General features: G+C 48.1%; 1 protein-coding gene across 1 annotated transcript in view; it reads left to right on the plus strand.

Moving 5' to 3' along the window:
* The window catches only part of cux2b (cut-like homeobox 2b), a 97,513-nt gene that overhangs the window by 62,204 nt on the left and 9,613 nt on the right, over nt 1–25,696 (plus strand). The window contains exons 4-15 of the mRNA XM_056417994.1: nt 1,059–1,137; nt 10,032–10,172; nt 10,710–10,869; nt 12,345–12,454; nt 13,703–13,769; nt 15,967–16,015; nt 16,704–16,808; nt 22,482–22,673; nt 22,795–22,853; nt 22,954–23,002; nt 23,790–23,889; nt 24,331–24,960. Of these exons, the coding sequence (XP_056273969.1) occupies nt 1,059–1,137; nt 10,032–10,172; nt 10,710–10,869; nt 12,345–12,454; nt 13,703–13,769; nt 15,967–16,015; nt 16,704–16,808; nt 22,482–22,673; nt 22,795–22,853; nt 22,954–23,002; nt 23,790–23,889; nt 24,331–24,960 (1,741 nt within the window). The remainder of the gene's footprint in view (nt 1–1,058; nt 1,138–10,031; nt 10,173–10,709; nt 10,870–12,344; nt 12,455–13,702; nt 13,770–15,966; nt 16,016–16,703; nt 16,809–22,481; nt 22,674–22,794; nt 22,854–22,953; nt 23,003–23,789; nt 23,890–24,330; nt 24,961–25,696) is intronic.

Raw genomic sequence — 25,696 nt, forward strand, 5'->3', positions numbered from 1 at the left:
TGCCTCCCCAGGGGCGACGCCAGCCATTTCCAGTAAATCAAAAGGCTCTCCGTCCCTCGCCGTTCTCCACACACCTTATTCATCACCCCATGAAATGGCCCCAACACACCACCGCCACACGCGCATGAGTGTTTTTAGCCTCGGCCGAAATGAACGTTTTTCAAGTGTGGTCGTACCCGACGATGAGCAGCCGGGCTCCGCCGTACCGCGCACTTGACCCTCCGACGTGGAGTCGGTCGATCCGACGGAGGCTGTAATCAACAGTGACAGAAAGGACGTAGACAATAGATGACAATAATTTGAAATCCGTCTGCTTATGGGGGGGGGGGGGGGGGCCTGATCTGATTCACTGTTGCGGAGCAGAGGACGTCGAGAGGCAGCCACAGCGCGTCCTCTGACTCACAAGCAGGGCCGAGGTCTGACCGGGAGCTGCGAGGCTAACCCACATAGCCACTCGTGCAGGTGCCCTCTCCATGGGGCCAGGTGGCGGCTAATTCGCTTTCTTTGTCCCTCCTAATGAATCGTTAATTGGTTTGCATCACCCGCCGAGCCGAGGATGGCAGGTGCCGAGTGCTGCCGGTGATGGAGGCCACCGTCGCTGGCGAGCCTTCTCGCGCACGCCGACACTTCCATGTAACGGGCCAAATGTCACCTCGCCACACGCGGCTTGGCAGCGGGGCGGACGTCGTCGGAGCTTACGCCTCGTCGCTCTCGTTGTCAGCGCGCTCGTGTTCAGACGACCTACGAGTTGGTCAATCCGCGCACAGCGTTATTTGAACTGCGCAGTATTTCTCCGTCATATGTACCGAAGAGGCGAAACGTATACACGGCAGGCAGAACTGTTTGTTTCATTTATTGGAAGGATGCTGTGAGGCTGACCTTTGCTCTCGTCACTATCGATTCATTGTTGGCAATTTGAAATTTGTGCTCTGCTTTCTGCTCTCTGTAAAAAATCTATTAAATGTCTGAAATGTAAATATTCTGTGCACTGTGAGCTCGACATATGCCAGTATTAATATCAGTCGATGTTTACCTTAATGGCGTCTTCTCCGCTGCAGGTGGTTGCTCTGAACAAGCGCAGCAAGGAGGCCGAGTCTGCGTTCCTGGGAGTCTACAAACAGCTTATCGAGGCCCCAGGTGAGTCTCCCACTAAGAGATGTGCAGATTCACAAACAACAGCAGCAGCAGCAGCGGCAGCGCACTCACACATTACTTCTAGAATGATCTCCCCCCCAAAGATCACTTCCCGGAGATCAACCCTCTCCCTCTATCACTGGACCAGCCCTACAAGTATATGACGTATCATATGAATATGAATACACACAAAGCCAAATGGATGTTCTTGCCATAGACAGCGAGCCAACGGCACATGGACATAAGATACATAAAACCCCTATACCCTGTGGCTCTTATCTATTTTTCAAAGTCTGTGCTCTCAGAGTGGTTTCCAGAACTCTGCGTGAGGCCACTTCAAAACCCAGCACTGGTCCTTGAGTGTAGCCCGGCTGAGGAGCGAACACATCCTTGAGGAGCTCTGCTGTTGATTGTGGAGGGCCAATTAAAATCCCTACTGAAGTCTGGCTTCATGTGGAACACAGGCCTGATGAGGCCAATGGCGGGAGGGGGAGGGGGGGGGCAAGGCGCTAGGTTGGAGCGGGGAAAAGACGCATTGTGTGTCTATTCAGTTGTTATTTCGGTGGCGGGGCGCGTGGACTGGATTGCTCTGTGTCGCAGGAGACGGCAGCCGAACGCGGCCCAATCTCATTCCAGATCAGAGGAACACTTGTGGCAGGAGGAGAGAATGCTGTTTACAGATTCAATGAATACAAGATAAAAGTCCGCGTCAGAGAAATAGCGACGGCAGCAAGTGACTTTTAAAGGTCTCCATTTTTCCTTGAAGTCGCCGGCCTGATATTGCCCCGCCGCCGCCACCAGCACACTCACACTCACACATTCACACACGTACACTTTGAATGGAGTTATTTTCTTGATAAGAAATACCGTTCTTTGAAGATATATTCAGTTTGATTTTCTGACCTATACCTTTTATACGGAGGACTTAATTCAAGCCCAGGAGCGTCTTGCGGGATATACTCTGCCACAAACAGTATAGAGTTGTCATCTAAGAGTTGTTATGTTTAAGAACAAAGACAAAGGCTATTGTCTCCATGAACTCTGATGTGTAAGTACAACACTAAAGCAGTGTTTCCAAGGTGCCTCGTGTGTCTGTCCTCTCTCTCTTTGTATGTGTGTGGTCATTGTTTTGAGTCTACAGGAGTAGACCTCGCTGTGTCAGGTTGCATCAGGTGACGTAACACAGAGAGCCTTCTTCCTCCATTTGACCTTACCTTTACAAAGGGAGTGTGTCTCCCTGGATCACCGGGGGAAAGGAAGCCAGTTGCCTCAACAGTTGCCTGAAAAACAGAAGGAAGTCCTCATTACTTAATGGAAAAAAGGAATAAAATTACACACTTAAGAATTTGGTTGAGTAATTACTGAACAGCAGAAGTAGTTACATTAGTTGTAGCCGACCATTACTTTTCTCCTGTATTGGATTACACGTGAAAGGTGTGTTCTTCTCGGGTCCTCCAGGCAGCAAACTGCCGGGTCTCGAAAGGGAAGCCGACGCAGAAGTGCCTTAAACCTGCCTTCTTTCTAATGGCCACCGGGGGCGACTATTTGGTAAAAAAACAAAGTTTGATTGTGTAGACTGTAGACGTCTGAGAAGAAGGCCAAACCAAATGGTGCACATTTCTTTATAATTTGATGTTCCATTTAATAACTTGGAGGCTCGTGTTGTCTCGGAATAGGACACAACCGGTACGGCTCTGGGTTTATAGGCGAATGTCGCATGTCTTCTGTGAGCTCTGGACGAATTGGGAACATGATGGTGACGGTAAATTCACGCTGTCGCAATGTTTCGGTTCCCTCCTTTAATGTCAAAGTATCTTCAGCGACCCATAAAGTCTCAATGGGACATCTCACTATATCTCAACAGAAAGACCATGCTGTCGGATTGTCTTTGCCTCCTGCCTCGTTTCCACACTTCTACAACACGCCCTGTGATGTTGACCCAAAGCACACAGCTGTTAAATATGGCCGATGAAGTGGAAGCTGCTGAGCTAAGATCGGTCGGGGTCCAACTTGCCGTCCTTGGCTTCCGGCCAAGTCACAGCAACAATTTAACTAATTGATTGCCTAATTTGACATCGTTTGTATCGCGAAAGGCACAAATATAGCAAACGGCTGATCCCGACTTTAGTTTCTCCCACAGGCTCCTCCCTCTTCTCTGGCTGCAGCCAGAACGAGGTCAGAGCAGTGAGAGTGTGTCTGTGTCCGGCCCGAGCAGACACTCTGCCATCTGTGAGGAGGGCCTACAGTGTCCATCTTGCTGCTGGTGTCCAAGGTCACAACTCGCCCCCCCCCCCCCCCCCCTCGCTAGAATGGATGACTCCAGGCACACCGGAGGACAGTCATTTGGCTGCGGACCCACTTCGTCTCTCGTTGCCCCTCCAACACAACGGCGAGCGTTCCCGCCGTTCTCCCAACAAACGCCACAGCTCATGTATTTTTAATCTTTTGACAGATGCAATTATTCTTTACACGCCATGCTCGTTAATCTTAATGCAGTTATTACTATTCATTGCGTGACGTTTCCCCCCCCCTCCTATTATTTCATTTGAAAGTGCCAACGTGTGTCTGCGCGCGTGCTCATTTGTGTGCCGACATTAAGGCCTTCGGTCCAATCAGAGCGGGCCAACACCAGAGTTAATGAATGCAGGAGGCGAACAAGAAAAAGGGGGGGGGGGGCTACACACAGTAGAAGCTCAATACGTGACCTGTTGTATCTGGCTATCATCACCATCTGGTCACATATCAGTGATCTACTTGGCCGTGCCCACTATTGAACACAAATAGCGTGGCCGATACATTCGTGAGATTCCGGCTTGATGACGTTTCTCTTTGTCATTGCATCGTAAGATAATATTCCTGTTCAATGGCAACTGGAATGCAACAATAAACTGGGAACAGAAATAACTTCTTGATGCAAGTGATTGAAGTGATTTCTTGCCTTTCATGAGGCCCCTAAGCCGAGATGTCAATCCACTGGAGTGTTTCATTAGCGCTCTGTATTTTGATTTGCATGTGACATCTCCCCATGCTGTGCACTGTGACTCCGACCCAGTCTGGGGCTTGAAAGAGGCCCGTTAGCCGAGCTTCCCTAACAATGTTTATATCACCTCTGCACGGTTTTGATCAGTGCAGATAAACAAGTCCTGATCGCTGAAAAACAGTGGCAGCTTCTGCCCGAATTCATCGGTTTCCCAGAGATGCACCGAACTCCCTCTCTCTCTTCCTTTCTTCCTCTCCTCCTCGCCGGCTCGCTCTGCTCTTCTCTGCTGGAGTGTGCATGTGTGTGTGTGTGTGTGTGTGTGCGCGGGTGGCGTTTGAACGCCCTGCGTTTGTCGCCACCTCTGTGAGAGCAGCGAGGCCTCGTCGCCAGGGGCGTAGCCCTAAGTCTGACGCTCCAGGTGTTTGCTCTTCCTCGCCTCCTCTCAGTGCACACACTCATCCCTTAGGATCCACCCCACTCCCTCTCTCCTTTTGAACACAGCTCCTTTTATCTGAGTGGGGAGCTCACTGAGAGCTTGTGAAGATTCCGATCTGAATACACCCCTCTAAGTATGTGAGTGTGTCTGTGTGTGTATGTGTGTGTGTGTGTGTGTGTGTGTGCGCGCGCCAGGGCCCAAGGCATGTCTGAGGTGTGTTTGTCTTTCCATGTGTGTGTGTGAGAAATGTTATGGCAACAGTGCTTGCTAGTGGTGACCAGCGGTACTGCGGCGCAGAGCTCGAGTGCGAGCGGCTTTTTGTCACAGCACGTCTTCTTGTGAAGTGAGAGGGTTGTAAGTGCCTCACATATTCACATCAGATGTTTCCCTGGGCTATGAGATTATCAGCGCGGAACTCGGCGACCTTCGTAATTCAGAGTCATTCACATGCAGAAAGAATAGTTGTCCTTGCTCAACCTTTCATGTACACAAGCGAGCGGCAGCGAGAGAGGCCTGCGAGGCGAGCTGCCTTTATTGTCATTCTCCAGTCAGGATGAGAGGAGGAGAAGGAGCGTGGCAGTCTGTCGGAGGATGAGGACGTGTGAAAGCTGATGGAAAGATGGAAGCTCTCTGGGCGGATTATGCACAAGTGATTAATAAGAGCAGTAATAAACAAAGGCCCAGGAGATGTTTGAGGTGGTTAATAATGCATTATGTTCATAAAGGAGCTGGGCCTCTCCAACTGATCCCTGTGGAGTAGGAGACCCCAGAGGGACCAGGAGAGTGTGCTCTTAAAAGAAAGCAACTCTGTGTGTGTGTGTGTGTGTGTGTGTGTGTGTGTGTGTGTGTGTGTGTGTGTGTGTGTGTGTGTGTGTGTGTGTGTGTGTGTGTGTGTGTGTGTGTGTGTGTGTGTGTGTGTGTGTGTGTGTGTGTGTGTGTGTGTGTAGGAATGTCTGTGTGTCTGTGTGTGTGCGTGTGTGTGCCTTGGAGCAGATAAAATGTAACCTTGGGATTAAAAAATGTAAAGTCGACAGACGGGTGTACTTCTGACATTCATTCATTGTGATTCGTCATACATTTCTCAAAAATAAGAGACTAAGTTATTTTAAATATGTCTTTAGCACTTTTGTTTTCTTCACCACGGCATCCGGTGTTAATTCTAAACGCTACCGAGCTCCGGCTCCGCTCTGTGTTCTGAGCTTTAAAAAAAAAAAGGTCTGGGTATTGATGTCATCTCTTCTTCGTCCTTCCGTCTGTCAAACAAAGACACGTCACGGCAACTGAAGAGAACAGGTTAAAAAGTTTCTCTTTCAGCTTTGTTTTGTTCTCCCACAATCATTTCTTTCATTCCCCGTCTATCTTCATATTTTGGTATTTTCTCACTCCTTCTCCCACATCAAGGTGCGGCAGGCGCTTCAGTTCGCTATCTGAATATCAAATGCTCCTCGGGTTTTAAAATGCACCACAAACAGTAAAGTCATGTTTATGAATTTGTTCCGAGCATTTATTGTTTCCCTCTAATCGGAGGTAATCCTTGACAGGCAGCAAGAAAGAGGCAACAATTCATCCTGTATGGCTTGTATCACGTCACGCTGCCTGTGAAGGTGAAAGTAAAGACGTATTGTTCTCTCAACCTAGTTTTGCTTCTTGACAAACAACATTACAGCAGTGTTGCTGTGTGTTGCAGCAGCGGCGGCGGCGTGTTGATGGACCTTGAAGTCCACTCGGAGGGGAGGGAAAAAAAACAAGACTGTTTTGAATGAAAAGAAAAAAACCTTGGAGCACAGCCTTGTAAATTAATTTGTTCGTGTTGTATGATGGGAACACAGCTGGCCTCATTAACATGCGCACAACAAATAATTATAGCGGTTTTTTTCTTCTTCTCTTCTCTCTTCAGCCAGCCAATGCCTGGCTAATGGGCTTGCTGGGTTAATTATGTCAGAGCGTAATTACACAGGGCCCAGGGAGACATAATGGCGCACCCTGCTGCGCCCACACCACCTAATGATGGTGTATCGCTGACAGGGCCAAGACGGACCGCCCCGACACACCTGCTTGTCTTGGCGCACACACACCACCCTGGTCCACCCCCACCCACCTCGGCACACATCATGAACCTGTGTGCGCCGTCCTCCCCGGTGACCCCCCCCCCCCCCTGCAGTCCGCTGAGCCGTCCAGCTTCTGATGAGCTCCGGCTCCTGAAGGCCCCAGACCTGGCGACTACCTCCCGCCCGCTTGGAGATGTGCAATAGCGCGGCAACGCGGTGACCACAAAGAGGCAGCTGACAGGGTGGCGGCCTCATTACCGCTCAGCCAAAGTGATGAAACTCAATACCAATGCAGCGGAAGATGTGCAAAAACAATTAAAAATCATGCCAACAGTTGTTGGCTCTTAGAAAGTCAGGGTTTATCACTTTTGTACCCGGAACGTTGTCATTTCTAATTTTGATGACACTCACACAGCGAGCTGCAGACCAGTGTGAGGATGAAAACGCCTCCAGTACACCGTGCTTACACCATGCTTTATATAACTCTATAACTTTAAAAAAAAAGTTTGTTAGCGCATATATCTTTCTTTCTTAACCTTGTCAGTGGGTAATAAGGTTGAATCTCACGGATCTGTTCATTACCAACATTATCGTTGAAACACTTTTTTAAACCACAGTCTCTTCTACCTCTTGGTTATTAACATACTGGGAGTGAAATGCAGGCCTGTTGCGTGAGCAGAGTGTTGCCAGTCATTTGAACACTAATGCAGTTTGTTTGTGGTTTAAAGAGAATCTGATGATGCTGAAGACCTTCAACACCCTTTCAGAGGTCCTCCCGCCTCACTTTGTATCCGCACGCCACCGCTGCACCCAATTTAAACAAGATCACACACGAGTCGCAGTTTGTCAAGTTCTTCATGGAAATCTGACTTCAACCAAAACGTGGACCGGTCCAGATTGAGAGGGGCCCGCTCGTCTCCCCCTCATTGAAAGTATTATATTGGCCCAGGCTAATAATAAAAGGTCCATGACGACCTGCCAGTTCGGCCTTTCGGGAGTTTTACTGAAATCCTGTAGGTAAACCCACCCACCCTATTTTCTAATTTGTATAAATGTCAAATTTCTAATTCTCTTGTCAATTTAAATGAGCAGTCCGACGATCAGATAGCCAATCATATGGAAGAGATTCCTTCTGTACAGGATGGACCGCAGTGGCAATGAGGGATTCACGTGTGCACACGTAACAATTTTACATCCCAACATTTTTTTTTTATCTGTACAAACTGTTTACAACACTTCTGATTGTGTTTCTCTTGTCCCGTTGGACTTTGCTTCAGCCTTGTCACCATGTTCCCAGATCTCAGACGTTACTACGAGTACGGTGTCGTTACAACTGATACAAATCAAGGTCAAAACCACGACAAATATGACTCGAGTTGTAACAAACCATAAATAGCCTTTGATGTCCGTCTCATGGCGAGTGAACGCGTGTGCTCAGCGTGACCTCGTTGAACCTCACTCTGCCCTTCTGCTCTTCCCAGTGGCCGTTCGCCAGAGAGCATGATGCATCAAATAATCCATGTGATTTATCAGTTGAAACGAGCTGCCGTCGCCCCGATCAGTTCTCATGACCCCAGAGCAGACATCCAATCATCTGTAATTAAGATCAGGGATGAATAAAAAAATTGATCCGTTTATTTTTGCCGCAAGACAGATGCGACTCACCTGACATACGCAATGCCTCGTCAGCTGTGTCTCGATTAATGTGAGCGGTCGGGTTAATGCTGAATTCCTCTTCCTTTCCAGAGTTTACTCGGTGGATTTACGCTTTAGAGCTGCTCGAAAAAAAGTGCTTCTTATTCGCTACATCAATTCGCTCTACTTTCCAAGGCGATCAGCAGTCTTTCTGGACTCCTTCAGGAACTGTAGATCCCGGGCCCTCGGGGAGTACCCCTGCTGCTTCTTCTTTGACAGGGGTTAATTTTGTATACAGACTTAAGTTCTATTCCTTCACTTTATATTTGACTTTACTTCACCCCCCCTGCCACTGATTGATACTCCCGGCTTGTCGGCGTGTGAGAGATCCCTTTCTATAATCTCTGTCCTTTGATCATTAAAAGTTGAAAGGATATATGGGAAAGAGGCTGATAAAGTGATTTCTGTGACAGTGGGTCGATGGGATAGCAGCGCTTCAAGTCGTCCTGTTTGTCTCAGAAGAGCTCTGCTCTTAATAGTGATGTCCCTTGTGACTGATGCAATATCTCCAGAGCTGGTGTAACAATGAGTGCAGACAACGTTTGACTGTAAACGGTCCTGGGAAGAAACAAATAGCTCGATCAATTAAATGGAGATTAAAATGCAGATATGGCCAGCTGCAATGTAAGGCCAGTATTTCAAAAAAATTGCACACTGCAGACGTTTTTGGCTCTCTGATGAGCATTTATTTGTTTTGTGGCCTTGCCAGCTCAGAGTTTGCGTTCTCTGTCTGCGGCATCTGGCAAAGTTTAAACGTCTGTGGCTCCAACTTCTTATGAAAAGTCACTTCAGTCGGTGCCCAAACTGAAGAAGGGATCCAATTGGGTTCCACACACAGAAGTCTAAGATGAGAGGATGAAAGCTGTGGGAGAAAAGTTTGTGCAGCAAAGCAGCGATTTTCCTCCTCTTTTAGAGTTTTGAAGGGCTTCCGTGTGTGTGTGTGTGTGTGTCTGTGTCTGTGTGTGTGTCTGTGTGTGCGTGTGCGTGCGCTTGGCTCTACATCTTGCCTCCCCCCCCCCCCCCCTTGTCAAGGAGCTCCCCTGAGCTTCCCTCTCTGTGCTTTGGCACTAGAAGTCACCTCCTTTGGTGTTCGGCAGGCAGGTACACAACAGGAGCAGCTCTCTCTCTGAGCTGTTGAACTTTTCGGGAGGGGAAGAAAGGGAAGGGGAAGATTAAAAACAGCCCTGTGATGTGGAGTGCCGAGCTGCCTCCTGAGAATTCCTGGCATAATAATTTAAATGATCAAATGATACAGAGGAGACTTGTTAGCTGAGAAACAGCCTCCTAGTTGGCCCCATGGGCCCCGTGTTGCCGCGCATGCATTGCAAAACAGCTCCTCTGTTGTGCTAAAGAATCCCGCTTTTTTTTCCTTCTCTCTCTATCCCTTTTCAGGAGCAGACTTTTTCTACACTTTGCCGAGGTGTGTGTTCGGGACTTGAGACTCCGTCTCATATTCACGAGGCAATCTTTTTTAGTCATCTTTGGTATTCATCAGCACATGAGAAGACTCATTAGAGTTGATTTCTGTACATGTGAAGGGTCGGAGCGGCACTCGTGTCATTAGGTTCGGCCTGTGAAATGTTCAAAGGCGACTGAGTGGGGAAAGTCTAAGAGTCACTCTTTGGAGATAAGTCTCGGTGGAATAGCGCTCTGTAAAGTTTGTTTTGTTTAAAGATAGTATATCATGTGAATCTTTGGAGATGTTTCGACAGGGATTTGTTTGTGTCTGTTCTCACAGATCCAGCACCTGTGCTGGAGGCCTCACACACCCTGGAAGAGAGGCTGCAGCACCTTCACAGTTCGGCCCCAGACAGCGAGGCCCTGGTACGAGAGATCAGCGGGCACTGGAAGAAACACCTGGAGTACCTTGAAAAGACAGGTCAGGCCAAACATCAAGTCCCACTCGAATGCAATTTTAATTTTAATGCAGCACTGAAGCAGCTGCTACCCGTACAGAAAGTACTGGGAATTTAATTTAAATGTACCAGGTTTTTGGAAGGCTGTGGATTCTACCAGCATATCCGGAAACATTTTGAAAAATAGTCCCTCTGGGAAACTGCTCACAACAAGGTCTGTGGATTATCTTGAGTAAGTGGATCATGATGTCTGAAGAGAGATATGGCTGTGGAGTTTTTTCAAATGTATCTTTTTTGCTTTGAGCAGCACAAGCCGAGTGGCATCTACCTCCATTATATTTGACAGGAGACAGACGTCTCTATGTCCAATATCTCCAAAACTAGACAAGTCACACCAAAACAATCTAGGTTGATAAACAGCACTACGGGTAAAAGGAAACGTATGTATATTGGATTTGGGGCTGAATTCTCAAACAAATGAACTGTCATATTTTATCCGTTCATATCGGATCTCGCAGCGGATGTCGGAGAACCAATGCCGGCCCTTCTCTTCCACACAGAGCCGTCAGAGGACAGTCCGGAGGTCTCAGGGGCAGCAGGGACAGAGGAGGCCCCAGGATCCAGCTCTCCAGCCCCCCTGATGACGCCCAACAGCACACCGGCCCCCAGGGCCCCCGGTTCTCCGCAGCAGAACTACCAGGACCGAGCGGAGAACCGAGGGTGAGAACCAGATCCACTCTGTGCTTTTTACTGAAAATCATTATTGATTTGCATTAGGTTCATACATCAAACAATTATCCTGAAAGCAGTGCATGAGGAAGATAAACTGTGAAAAAAAGAAAATCTGGCTCCTCCGCCTCCTCTTAGTGCTCCTAATGGCATTTGCAAGAATCCTCTTTGCTTAAAGGAAAACAACCAATCAGAGTCGAGGAGTCTCTAACGCGGCTGTCGATCACTGCTCGCAAACTACAATCAAACTGTCAGATTAGGCAGCGCCGATCAAATATGAATCAAGATTCTGATAATGACAAAGTTTGCTCCAGCCGGTGGGTGGCGCTCGGTTTCGGCTCGATTGTTTCAACATGGCGGCCGGGTCCAAAACGAGCTCAGGTTTCTGAAAACATTGGTTCTGCCTGGTCTGACGGTTTGATCACGAGCCTCACGAGCAGCGACTGACGGCTGCGTTAGAGGCTCCTCGGCCGGGATTGGTTGTTTTCCCTCGGGCGTGGTGGATTCATGCAAATGTCGTAGCAGTTTGAGAAAATAGGACACAGCTACCCACTGAACTTTTTTTTTTTGATACAGGAATACAACCTTCAAAAGTAAGAATGCATAATAATAATAATAATAATAAAACATCAAAATAAATAAAAATTAAGTACAAATTAACCATGCATCTGGCCAAGAAGGACCACCAAACCTTTAATGCGTCGACCAATCCTGAGCGCACTGACCACTGACATTTGATTAACCCTTTTGTTGCCTTCGGGTCATTTTGACCCGATTCAATATTTAACCCTCCTGTCGCCTTCGGGTCAATTTGACCCGATTCAATGTTTAATGTCGGTGTTCTTTCGGGAGTCAACAAACAAACATAAAGTACCTCACACTTAAACTTGGAAAACAATATTATTTCTAATAATTTTCTGGAGATTTTAATAGCTGGGGTCATATTGACCTCAAGGGTAAAATATGTTAGTAAATATAAAGGTAACAGGAGGGTTAAACATTGAATCGGGTCATATTGACCCGAAGGCGACAGGAGGGTTAAATATTGAATCGGGTCAAAATGACCCGAAGGCAACACAAGGGTTAAGATATTACTTTTGGTATAATATGAAATAGTGTTTAATGTTCTAAACATTTTCTCAAAGCAAAGTTCTCAATCCATGTTCGTGCTGAGCCAAAAATATAAAATGTATAATGATATAAGACAGAGAATAATTTATCTTCTATTTGTAACCCTGTACAATAATGCATAAACACTCACATGTAGCTGGTCCTGGGGACACGTTGGGTCGTAGTGACACATTAACACAACGACTTTGAAAGTTTTTTTTAAAAATCTATCTTTGTGAAGTTTGTCACACCTGCTGTTTCCAGCTGGTAGAAGGGGGCGGGATTAACACGCGTGTTTCTGTCTCACGGCATTAAGCTGCATGTTCTGGCTTCAAATGTGTGGCCGGGATGTAAAGAAATATGTTCTTCTCCCAGGAGGAGGAGGAGGAGGAGGAGGAGAGCGCCAATGTCGGCCTGGCTGACAGACTATCAGAGGCCGAGGAGAAGATCAAGGTTCTGCATTCATGTAAGTGGTTTAAACACTCGCACGACGCACTGAAGCTGTTACATTTCATTTCAACCTGAGCCGCTACGCGTACGCTGACTGTGAAGCTGGAACACACACGGTGAAACACAGAAGCTGAAACACACACACTGCAACACACACGCTGCAACACACACGGTGAAACACAGAAGCTGAAACACACACACTGCAACACACACACTGCAACACACACGCTGCAACACACACGGTGAAACACAGAAGCTGAAACACACACGCTGCAACACACACTGTGAAACACAGAAGCTGAAACACACACGCTGCAACACACACGCTGAAACACACACGCTGCAACACACACGGTGAAATACACAAGCTGAAACACACACGCTGCAACACACACGCTGCAACACACACACTGCAACACACACCGTGAAACACAGAAGCTGAAACACACACACTGCAACACACACACTGCAACACACACGCTGCAACACACACGGTGAAACACAGAAGCTGAAACACACACGCTGCAACACACACGCTGCAACACACACGGTGAAACACACACGCTGCAACACACACACTGCAACACACACGGTGAAACACAGAAGCTGAAACACAGAAGCTGAAACACACACGCTGCAACACACACGCTGCAACACACACGGTGAAACACACAAGCTGAAACACACACGCTGCAACACACACGCTGCAACACACACGCTGCAACACACACACTGCAACACACACCGTGAAACACAGAAGCTGAAACACACACGCTGCAACACACACACTGCAACACACACGCTGCAACACACACGCTGAAACACACAAGCTGAAACACACACGGTGAAACACAGAAGCTGAAACACACACACTGCTCTGTTGACACAAGTTCAAACTGACACGTCGAGGAATTGAATTCAGTTTTCATCACGTGTAACAGTCTAACATCCTCAGTCTATGAATTCTTTGGCTGTTTACGGTGACCCCACATTGGTAATGTTGACCTGAGAATTACTTTTATTTTGAAAAGACGACGGCGCAATACGCAATGGACTCCCCGCTCGGCCTTCGTTATTGCTGCTCGCAGTTTTTGTGAAGAAAACTGCGACTTCACACACACACACATGCACACATTTCAGTTACATATTAGTGGAGTCCAAAATGATATTGGCAAATTAATTCAGTAATGTAGCTTTAAGGTCAGGGTTCGTGTGTTTTTTGGAAGTTAATATCTCACTTCTCCTGCTGTCTGCCTCTCGCCAGCTCTGGACACCGCCCAGACGGAGCTGCTGGACCTGCGGTGTAAATACAACCAGGAGATGACCAACAAGTAAGAGCCGGCCTCCCGAGTTCACATTTTTGTGTTGACGTTACCGTTCCACGTGTTTTCGGTCTCCGTCCGTAACCCCTCGCGTCGCCGTGGTTACGCACAATGCCATCTTCTCCGTGGCACGGCATAACCTCACGTCCAGTGTGAAGCTGAGGAATGCCATTGTAAAGGCGGAGAGTGACTCAGCCACTAATGCGGGTCGATGAGAGAGGTCTGTGTTTGCCTTCGCTGGCAGCTGGGCCATGACAGCCCTCAAGAAGAATTGCTCCATTTAAAGATTGCTTCAGAAAACACTCTACCTTGTCCTGGTCTTTGAGCGCAATGTATCCACCGCACGGCCGAAATGAATCTGAGCTTGTATGAAGGATGTCGATAGACATTCAAAGTAAACACTCCTTTGTTTGGGTTGTGCTCCAGAGCACAGTCAGCCGCTGCTAATGGATTTTCTCCCAGGCTTAATCCATGGCGCGATTGAACTGATGTTTCTAGAGCCACTGCCATCCATTTTGTTTGGATCGGACACATTCTCAGTTTTGGGGTTTACCTCTCTGCAGTCTGAACGACCATCTCTGTTTACGTTGTTCGTCATACAGTGTGTGTGTGTGTGTGTGTGTGTTTGCGTTGTCCTGGTCAAATTCCTGCGTGCCCGACCGACCCCGAGGCTCCAGGCTGCAGTTTCTCCTCCCTGCCCCCGAGCCTCTGCACGCCGGGGCCGGCCTCTATTACTCTCGCTGACTGCTTCCTCAATGTTGATAAGAAAGACAATTTGTCTGCTTCGGCTTGAGTAGCCGAGCAGCTAATCAATACAAAACATTTTCCGTACTGCACAAGTTCATTAAACGTGGGAGCTGACACCTGTTAGTGCGCGCTGTCAGCGGGGCGCCATCCATCCTGGCCTTATCGATGGGACCGGGGCAACGCCAAGACCCTCTGAAACCAGCACAACTCTGATCATCATGAACGCCGGGACATTTGATTCGAGACGGTTTGGCTATCCGCCCGACTCCACATGTCACCGTAGATATAGTATTGCCTTTTTCTCTTTTGACATATATATATATCACTAATATTCGGGGTAGTTATGCAGCTGATGTCGGACAATACGAGCGGTTAGGTGCCAACAGGAAAGAGGTTGGAGATTTGACTGAATGTGGTTTCTTTAATGTGGATTTTTTTTAAGTCTTTGAACACATTTTTCTTTCTTTTGGGGAAAAGGACGACCGTGTCCAGAAACGCGTGCATAATTAAAATCAATCACAGCATCCTCGTTAATTCATCCCCACCTACCTTCTGAAAAGCTGGTCCCACGTGTGCAAAAGGAAACTTTTGAACTTCAAACAAACCTCATGAATAATCCCGCTGAGTTTCTGTTTAAATTAGACTACTCTGATGGTGGGATGTATGAGTTGTGAGGAGATGAATTATACGTACTGTACATCTATCGAGACTCGATTGAGGACACAGTCCTCATGTCCGGTGTCTACGTATAGAGGACTTCCAATGGCCTGTAGAGGGGTTCATATTCAACCATTGCACACAATTTGCACTTTCTGGATTACGATATTTGCTATACTCAATATCTGAATGTGATTATTTTTGTATTAAATATTTATTTACTACAGTATTGCAGATATTTTGTAAAAAGCTTTGAAATCCTGTCAGGTACAATTGAAACTGAAACACTTTTTGGGGTGGCTGTTAAAATGTTACTAATAATGGTTACACTGCAGGAATTTGGACTTATGACTTATTTCTTACTTCCTGGCTACAGTTCTGCTGAAGTGTCAAGAAAGGGGCAGAGATAGATAGAGATAGATACTTTATTAATCCCCAAGGGGAAATTTGTCATCACAGTAGCAGCACCAATAAACTAAACACACAAGAATAAAAAATAAAATATAAAAAAACAGGGATGAAAGATATAGGAGTATACAAAGATACAACTAAGTGCCTCTTTATAAAGACACCTAAAACTAATGCAGTGTAACAACACATTCATCCACTGAAGATTTCAGTGGTGGATAAAATATTAGAAACAACTCTAAGTTGAACATTGGTATATGTCTGAGATCATGACTGAGAGTGGCGTAACTGTTTGACAAGAGTGTCCCCTATTAGCAAAACCTGTGATAATATAATAGTTGTGACCGTCTCTCGTTAATCCTGCGGTTCTCTGACCGGCTGCGTTTGTTTCCAGGGCCGAGGAGGTCGACGCCATCATGGAGAATCTCGAGAAAGCCAACCAGGTGAGTACAGTCTCCCTCCGCTCTGATTGAGATGCTCCTTCGTTAAGGTAATCACTCCTGTAATCAAGCCTCGGCTTTAATTAGACACCCTCCGTCCTGCGTCCCCCTCCCTCCCTCCCCCTCCCACGAGCGTGTGATTAGCGAGTGTAAACCCGAGCCCCCGCCGGTGGGCGCTCTGGCAGCACGGCTCCACTCAGCAGAGAGCGAGCAGCGACTGCCGAGCGCGATTGATGCCGGAGCGCCCGAACGCCGGGGCCCTCAGTTATCTCGCTGCCTTGATTGCTTCCTTTCCTGGTGATACCTCTTTTTTCTTTCCGCTTCTTTCCTTTTTTCTTCTCTCCCCTCTGCTTTTCCCTCCCATGCTCTTTTTCTCCCTCCGCTGCCTCTCCGCCAGCAGCTCCTCGATAAATGTTCTCAAAATGAATCATTAATTAGCAGGCCGGGTGTGACAGAGCAGGTAAACAGTTTGGGGAATAAAGTGGGTGAACAGCCCCCTCAGCAGAATACACCGAGTGGCTGCACTCGTCTGCACAGGGGGCCCCGGCTCAGGTTTTCCACTCGGCTCTAAAAAATCTCAGAGCGAAGGGCGCCTCCTTTGATTTATGTGCACGCGCTCACCTTGATCATCTCATTAGCCGACGGACGCGGCCAGTGTGCGGTAACGCTGTGATGCCATGTCTGTGCACAGAGAGCGGAGAAGGCCCAGAGGGAGGTGGAGAGGCTCAAGGAGCAGATCGCCAGTGGCCAGAGAGCCGCCACAGGGAGCTGCCATCCAGCAGAGGGCGCTAGCAGGGTAAGGACCATGTGACTGGATTTGAGAATACTCGATTTTTGGACCATTTCTACTGAAGTGCTGTACCGTAGGACAGTTAGAAGATACTGGTACTCTACTTTATGACTGTACTTTTAGTCGACATTTCTGAGAGATGTTTGTACTTATACTCCTCTATATGTATCTGACGTTGGAGTTACTTGTTACTTTTACTTAAGTAAAGGATCCTGATACTATTTCCACTGCTTGGATGCCAGTCTGGCCTTGGCCCAGGTACAGTGGCAGCGGCGGACGAATGCCTGGACTGAGGGGCAGGAAACCTTCTTCTCCAGGGCCGAAAACAATGGAGGTTGAAATCCGTAGGCACACTGAAACGGGGACATACCAGTAGCAGAGCTGGTCAGGGTGTTGTGGGCATATTCGACCCACAGGAACTGTTGGGACCAGGATGCTGGAGTCTCGGAAACCAAACACCGCAGGGCCGTCTCCATTTCCTGGTTCTTGCGCTCAGTCTGGCCGTTGGACTGCGGGTGGAATCCAGATGACAGACTGACTGTGGCCCCAATTAATGTGCAGAACTCCCTCCAGAACACGGATGTAAACTGAGGACCCCGGTCAGAGACTACGTCTGTGGGAAGACCGTGAAGCTGGAAGACGTGCAGTAGAACCAGCTCAGCAGTCTCCTTGGCCGAGGGGAGCTTGGGCAAGGGCACAAAGTGGGCCATCTTGCTGAACCGATCTACCACTGTTAGGATGGCGGTGTGATTGTTGGACAGTGGGAGACCAGTAACAAAGTCCAGGGAGATGTGAGACCAGGGCCGATGGGGCACAGACAGCGGTTGCAGGAAACCAGCGGGAGCCTGTTGGGAAGGTTTGTGCCGGTTGCAGACAGGACAGGCATTGACGAATTCCCGGGTGTCCTTCTCCAGAGTAGCCCACCAGAACCTCTGCTGCAAGGCATCCCTAGTACGCTGGCTCCCAGGATGGCAAGTGAGCTTGGAGCTATGGGCCCACTGGAGGACCTCCGACTTCAGGGTCTGGGGAACAAACAGACGGTTAGGGGGACAGGAGCTCGGGCCGGGCCGGGCCTCCAGGGCAGCCTTGACTCTATCCTCTACCTCCCAGGTGATAGCGGCCACCAAGACTGGGGCAGAAAGGATGTTGTCATCACAAGGGGTGGAATCCCCCTTGTCCACAAACTGGCGGGACAGGGCGTCTGGCTTGACGTTACGGGTACCAGGCCTGTAACAGAGTGAAAAGTTAAACCGGGTAAAAAACAGAGACCATCTGGCTTGCCGAGAGTTGAGCCTCTTGGCGGACTGAATGTACTCGAGATTCTTGTGATCAGTCCAACACAAAAATGGCAGACTGGTCCCCTCAAGCCAGTGGCGCCACTCTTCAAGGGCCAGCTTAACGGCAAGCAGCTCTCGGTTACCAACATCATAGTTCCTCTCAGCAGGAGAGAGCCGCCTAGAGAAGAAGGCGCATGGGTGGAGCTTCTGGTCGCTGGCAGCCTGCTGAGAAAGGATGGCCCCCACTCCCACATCTGAGGCATCCACCTCAACAACAAACTGTCGCTCGGGGTCAGGAACTTGGAGGATAGGAGCGGAGGTAAACCGGGCCTTAAGTCCCTGGAAGGCCCCCTCCGCCGAGGGTGACCACCAGAACTGGACCTTAGATGAGGTGAGGGCCGTGAGTGGGGCAGCTACGATGCTATAACCGCGGATAAACCTCCGTTAGAAGTTGGCGAACCCCAGGAATCGTTGCAGCTGCTTACGCGAGTCAGGGATGGGCCAGGACGTTACTGCTGCCACCTTGGCAGGGTCCATCTGCACAATCCCCTGTCCCACGATATAACCCAGGAAGGAGACAGAAGAGGCGTGGAATTCACACTTCTCTGCCTTAAAGGGTACCTGTAGTGCAAAACAATATGTAGCCAGATCAAAAGATAATGTGTTTCTAAAGTGTATTCATGCACTGACGGTCCAGTATTCAATAACAATACGTAGTTTAGGCTGTTCAAAGTCCTCAAATCCGACATGCGACAGTGCACTGGAGCTTGAATATGTCGCGGGTGGTGTGACGTCAGATCGTTGATAGATCGACAGCCAGCCACAGCGGATGTGTTCAGATACCAATGTAAACAACGTCGAGCGCTCGCAAACAAATGCTGAGAGATTGAGAATATGGACGATGAAAGATTGTCTGATTCAGCAACTGGATACTTGTTTGAACCTTTAAAAGCAGACTATCCCCATTTAGTGAATTGTGACAGCGATGATTCAGATGAAGTTGATGCCGAAGGACCGCCGGTCCAGATGCTTCACCGTGCGGACCGTGCACGCAAGTCGGCGGACGTTTGGTGCAGTTGTGAAATGTGTGCCACAGAAAACAGACATAGAGTGCATTTGTTGTAAAAGCACGAACTTATGTCCGATGATATAGCAGGGCTCTCAAGTTTTGAAGACAGGCAAGCGTGAGATTTCCATCAGCACCCGATACAGCTGACTGTTGCGCGCGCATCAAGCGAAAAGAGTTGTCGACGGGGGTGCTAGTGACTATTTCTACTCAACAATCGATCGGTATTGATCACCCCTGCATTCAAGCATTAAATAGCCGAGAGGTTTTTCAGCGTGAGGAATTAGATGTGTGGCGGGAGTGCGTGAGATAAGACCGAAATCGTGAGTCTCACGCTCAATGCGTGAGACTTGAGAGCCCTGATATAGTGTCATTAGACCTCATCTGCTTCACACAAAGAGTGAGCTTGATAGCTACATCGCGCATAAGCCAGCGCTGGAGATGTCTTCCACTGATGCAAAGTTCGACGGACATGTTCGGGCGTGCTAGAGAGTATTTCTTTGATGCGTCGGACCCGAGGCGCACAAACCGGTGTCGGGAGCTCCGCGCGCCGAGACGGCGGGCAGAGGACTGTCAACGCAACACGTAGAGACAGAAATGACGTGCTTCTGCTGTAATGTGGCGCTATAGAAAGTGACAGGGGGGCGGGCCAATTTTTTTTAGTGTCATGCGATCTACCAATACTACGCGCGATCGACTGGCAGGTCGCCGCGATCGACGTATTGCGCACCCTGATATAGATTGTGTAATTCTTGAGGCCACCGATCTATCCCAAGAAGCAGCGTGTAGAAGTGGCTCCGGATTGGCTGAATTCCTTTCAACGACTCTACGTCATAGTTAGCTTTGAGCTGGAGTAAATAACTAGCAAAATGGCTGCGCCCACGGATTCGGAATTTTGACAAAGAAATGTAAATCCTCGGGCTATGCGTTACTTGTTGACAATAGCAGCGGGGTAAATATGATTTATTTGATGCGCCGAATGGATGTAGCACGTTGTTGTTTTGCACTACAGGTACCCTTTAACGAACAGAGAATTCCTCAGAAGACGTTGAAGGACTGCTTGGACATGGTGAATGTGCTCCTCTTCGGACCTCGAGAAAATAAGAATGTCGTCTAGGTAGACGAACACCTGCTTGTTTAACATGTCTCTGAGCACATCATTCACCAGGGCCTGGAAAACGGCGGGGGCATTAGTCAGACCGAAGGGCAGAACCAGGTATTCATAATGTCCAGTAGGGGTGTTGAAAGCTGTCTTCCACTCATCCCCCTCTCGGATCCGGACTAAGTGATAGGCGTTACGCAGGTCTAGCTTTGTGTAGATGGTAGCCCCCCGTAGCAACTCGAAAGCAGAAGAGATGAGTGGGAGTGGGTAGCGGTTCTTTATGGTAATGTTATTGAGTCTCCTGTAGTCAATGCAAGGCCTAAGTGACTTGTCTTTCTTCCCGACGAAGAAGAACCCCACACCTGCAGGTGAAGAAGAGGGACGGATGAGCCCAGCAGCTAGAGAGGAACTGATGTATGCCTCCATGGCCTCTCTCTCAGGGGCAGATAAGGAATACAGGCGGCCCCTGGGTGGGGTGGTGCCTGGTTGCAGGTTAATGGCGCAGTCATATGGTCGATGTGGCGGCAGACATGAGGCCTTGACCTTACTGAATACCTCCCGATAGTCATGGTATTCCGTAGGTACTCCTGACAGGTCCAATGCAGAGCTGGGGCAAACTGACTGCTGAGGTGCAGCAGCCTGTTTCAGGCAGATCAGGTCACAAGATGCACTCCAACCCAGGATGGCTCCTGTGGCCCAGTCAATGTGGGGGTTGTGGCGGCGGAGCCAGGGATGCCCCAGGATTAGTGGATGCTTGGGTGACCGCAGGATAAGAAACCGAATGGTCTCATGGTGCTTACCGGACAGGAGCATACGGAGTGGCGTGGTCTGGTGAGTCACTGTCCCCAGTAGGTGGCCATCCAGGGCGTTGACCGGAACAGGGCATGGAAGCGGTAACTGCTTGATCCCCAGCTGATGAACTAGGTCCTCGTCAATGAAGCTGTCGTCAGCACCAGAGTCAATGAATGTAGCGAGAGTTTGTGGCCCGTTTGCGAGCAGCAGTTGGGCGTGGAAGAGGGGCCTTTGGTTGGGAGAGAGTCTTGTGGTTCCGCTCACCAGTACCTCTCCTGCTACGGGTGAGCCACGCCCCTTTACTGGACACCGGGATACGAAGTGGCCCACCTGGCCACAGTACAGGCAAAGACCTCCCCGACGACGACGCTCCCGCTCCTCACGGGTAAGACTGGTGCGCCCGACCTTCATTGGTTCGACCTCCCCTGGTTGAGGCCTGGGGGTGATGCTGATAGCTGCTGGAGCAGCTCGCCGTCGAGCGAAAACGCGATGATCTGTATCCCCCCTGCGTCGCTCCTGTCGCCTTGCCTGGATGCGTCTGTCCACTCGGGAAGTCAGTTCTATTAAGCCATCCAAGTTGGCAGACAAATCAAAAGAGATCAGTTCATCCTTGACATAATCCACGAGTCCAGTCAAGAACACCTCACACTGAGCGGCCTCATTCCAGCTGCTAAGGCGTGCTCTCGTACGGAACTCCAGAGGCAGGTGAGGGGAGTTGGATTGACGAGATGGTGTGACAGGATGAAAACAACTATTACAAAAAGGAAGGCGTGGAGCTAAACTGTTACATCGGGTCCCTGTATCCACATACATCACATGTGAAAAAATAAATAACGGCGACCCCCATTGTCCAGGACAGGACAAATACAACACAAGGAAAACATATATTTAAAAACAACATCAAGATTACAGCCGTTATAATCTTTAAGAAACTCAACAAGTTTGTGAACACACGTGTGAACTTAACTTATATTAGTTTAAGGACCAACTAATATGTAAAGATCCTTCATCACCTGTCAAACATATAGTTTACAGTACTTAAATGGTTTATTTAATAAGGGACAGTGCACATTGATAAAAACATTGCAGTAAATGTGCCAGTTAGCCAAGAGGCTATTTTTCATCAGTCTTAAAACATCATAAATATCTCCTCTTTGATATTACCAAAAACCTAAATAAAGACAGATTTCATCGGATTACAAAGTCTTGTCAACATGTTGCATGTTCTACCTTTTTGTCAGACACATTTCCAATGGAAAAATTAAAAATCAGTATTAATTAAGTACAATTCTCTCACTTTTCCAACTGGCTGAATCATATCACCCCAGGAGAGGTTGTGATTCACTGGCTGGCCTCCCACCTGTTCTCACGTGCAAGCTCCTTTCATCACTTTCTTCTCCTCCCTCTCACACACTTTGTCTGGTTTTGTCTCACCCTGTCAGGAGAAGAGCGAGAACGGCGAGGTGTTGCCCTCCCAGCTGGAGGCTGCCTTGCTGGCTAAAGACCGCGAAATCCTGCGACTTCTCGAAAACATTCAGCGGCTGCAGTTCACGCTGCAGGAAGTTCAGGAGACCTCGGCCAATCACATTCTGGAGCTGGAGCGCCAGCTGGCCTATAAGACGGAAGCCATCGAGGTGAGTGGCTGTGACGTGTGAGAGGTGACGGAACATGTCGAACACCTCCGCGGTCCTGATAACTAATGAGACTTTCATTCACAAGAATTAAAGCACGCGGCTTCTGCTTTTTCCATTCCAGAGATTAGAAGCTAAACTGCAATCGCAGATGGACTATGAAGAGATTAAAACTGAACTCAGGTGATCATTTTAGTGTTGTCTGAATGTGTAAGTCATTCATAATAATGTGGCATCTAGTCCAAAAAAATGACTTTCTATGCACGTTTGTTTCTGTCCGTAGTATCCTGAAGGTCATGAAGATGGCTTCAGCCAATGGCAGCTCGTCCCAGGTATATATATATATATTTTTAATGTGTTTGTATATGTACACTACCGTTCAAAAGTTTGGGGTCACTTAGAAATTTCTTTATTTTTCAAAGAAAAGCACTGTTTTTTCAATAAAGATAACATGAATCAAAAATACAGACTATACATTGTTAATGTGGTAAATGACTATTCTAGGTGGAAACGTCTGGTTTCTAATGAAATATCTCCATAGGTGTATAGAGGCCCATTTCCATCAAGTATCACTCCAGTGTTCTAATGGTACATTGTGTTTGCTAATCGCCTTAGAAGACTAATATCTGATTAGAAAACCCTTGTGCAATTATGTTAGCACAGCTGAAAACAGTTATGCTGGTGATATAAGCTATACAACTGGCCTTCCTTTGAGCTTGAAGTTTGAAGAACAAAATTAATACTTCAAATATTAATCATTATTTCTAACCTTGTCAATGTCTTGACTATATTTTCTATTCAATTTTCAATTCATTTGATAAATAAAAGTGAGTTTTCATGGAAGACACGAAATTGTCTGGATGACCCCACCATTTGAACGGTAGTGTATATACGGCTGAATCATCTCAGTTCCATCTCTCTCTCAGACCTTTTGTTTCTTCATAATATTCTCTTGGTGTCGGGGAATTTAAACTCCAGTCGTGCCGTTGAATGCATCACTGATCGTCATTGTAAAGATATCTACAGAAGCTGCAATTGATTAATCGAAAATTAACAGCTTTTGTTCTCGTGTGTGTTTTGTGTGTGTGTGTGTGTCTGTGTGTGTGTGTGTGTGTGTAGGATGCTGCCAAGGCTGCAGAGGCTATTTTGCGGGACAAAGAGGCCTTCCTTCCAGCTCACAAATACCTGGTGGAAAAGGCCCGAATTTTGCACAGCATTGGTAAAATAAATATCTCTCGCGTTAGATTTTTATTTATTTTTACTATAAAAATCTATTTTAAATAGATAACCGAACAATTCTTAACTAGAAGCAGCTATTTTCTACAAGCTTGCCATAATTTAATGATTGCTTGGAGCTCGTTGGTCAATCAGTTGTGGAGTCGATGCCTAAATCTCTTTGCATAAACTGAGCCTGCAAGATGTCCTAGTTTGCGTTTGCAAGGTTTAGAGAGCGAGGGAGTCAATGAATTAAATATCTTGAAGCGATAGTAGCCATGCCATATAACAGCAGTGTCCTGCATTGGGATGTGTCATACCCCTCTCTCCCCTAAAAGATACTGAGTTAGTGGAATATCTGCTATCAGCTAGATAATAAATACAAGGTTTGTTTCCACTCACACGAACCAGCATGTGTTGCATTTGTTTGGTTTCCTGTCACCAGATGATGACCATTCTGAGAATGCAGGGAGAGAGACTGGCAGGCCGCCCGGCTCCCACTCGGCCTCCTCTCACGCCAATGGCCGCGCCTCCCCCAGCCCCGGCCCCCCCACATTGGACGGCTCCTCCTCCAGCCACGATCTACCGCGTCCGTTTTCCGTGTCGCCGTGCTCCAGGGACCGACTGTCCGGAGACCACGTCCTCCACCGGCAGCTCCTCTCCCCACACTTTAAGAAGGAGGGCCTCGTGGCTTTTCCCAGCTCCCTCTACGCCGCCAAGGTCGCCCTCATGTCGGCCACCCAAGGCTCCGTGGGGTCGGGCAGCGTCGACGCCGGCCTGCCCAGCGACCAGTCGGAAAGCGGCAGCTCGACGGCGGGAGACGACGACCAGGTGGACACGGCGGAGATCGCCTTCCAGGTGAAGGAGCAGCTGCTGAAGCATAACATTGGCCAGCGCGTGTTCGGCCACTACGTGCTGGGCCTCTCCCAGGGCTCGGTCAGCGAGATCCTGGCAAGACCCAAACCCTGGAGGAAGCTGACGGTGAAAGGCAAAGAGCCTTTCATCAAGATGAAGCAGTTCCTCTCGGATGAACAGAACATCCTCGCACTTAGGACCATCCAGGTCCGACAGAGAGGTGAGTGGACGATGTAGGCAGCTTCAGTTAGGAACCAAAACGCTCTATTTGTGTGTACAAATGGATTTTAAACAAGTTCAACATGTTTTCTAAACCAGGGTGAAGGAAATGTCATTCACATTCACCCACTGCATCGTTTACAATGTTAACTCTTGTGTTGCCTTCGGGTCATTTTGACCCGATTCAATATTTAACCCTCCTGTCGCCTTCGGGTCAATTTGACCCGATTCAATGTTTAATGTCGGTGTTCTTTCGGGAGTCAACAAACAAACATAAAGTACCTCACACTTAAACTTGGAAAACAATATTAATTCTAATAATGTTCTGGAGATTTTAATAGCTGGGATCATATTGACCTCAAGGGTCAAATATGTTAGTAAATATAAAGGTAACAGGAGGGTTAAACATTGAATCGGGTCATATTGACCCGAAGGCGACAGGAGGGTGAAACATTGAATCGGGTCATATTGACCCGAAGGCAACACAAGGGTTAAAGGATGATATTCTATATATTTCTTAATGCCAACAAATCTATGAATAGACCAAAAGCAACAATGAATATATCTGACTAAAAAGTATTGTGTGTGTGCATCTCTGTCCTCTGTGCTCCATTGTAGTCCAAAAACACATCGGTAAGCCACGCGGTTGCTCTGGATGAAAGGTTCCTTCGTTGCCATGAAAATGGGCTCTGTAGTTTATTTTGAGTCGACCCCACACACACACACCGTCCTCCAGC

The sequence above is a fragment of the Pseudoliparis swirei genome, chromosome 7 (assembly GCF_029220125.1).
Source record: "Pseudoliparis swirei isolate HS2019 ecotype Mariana Trench chromosome 7, NWPU_hadal_v1, whole genome shotgun sequence".
Taxonomy (NCBI): domain Eukaryota; kingdom Metazoa; phylum Chordata; class Actinopteri; order Perciformes; family Liparidae; genus Pseudoliparis; species Pseudoliparis swirei.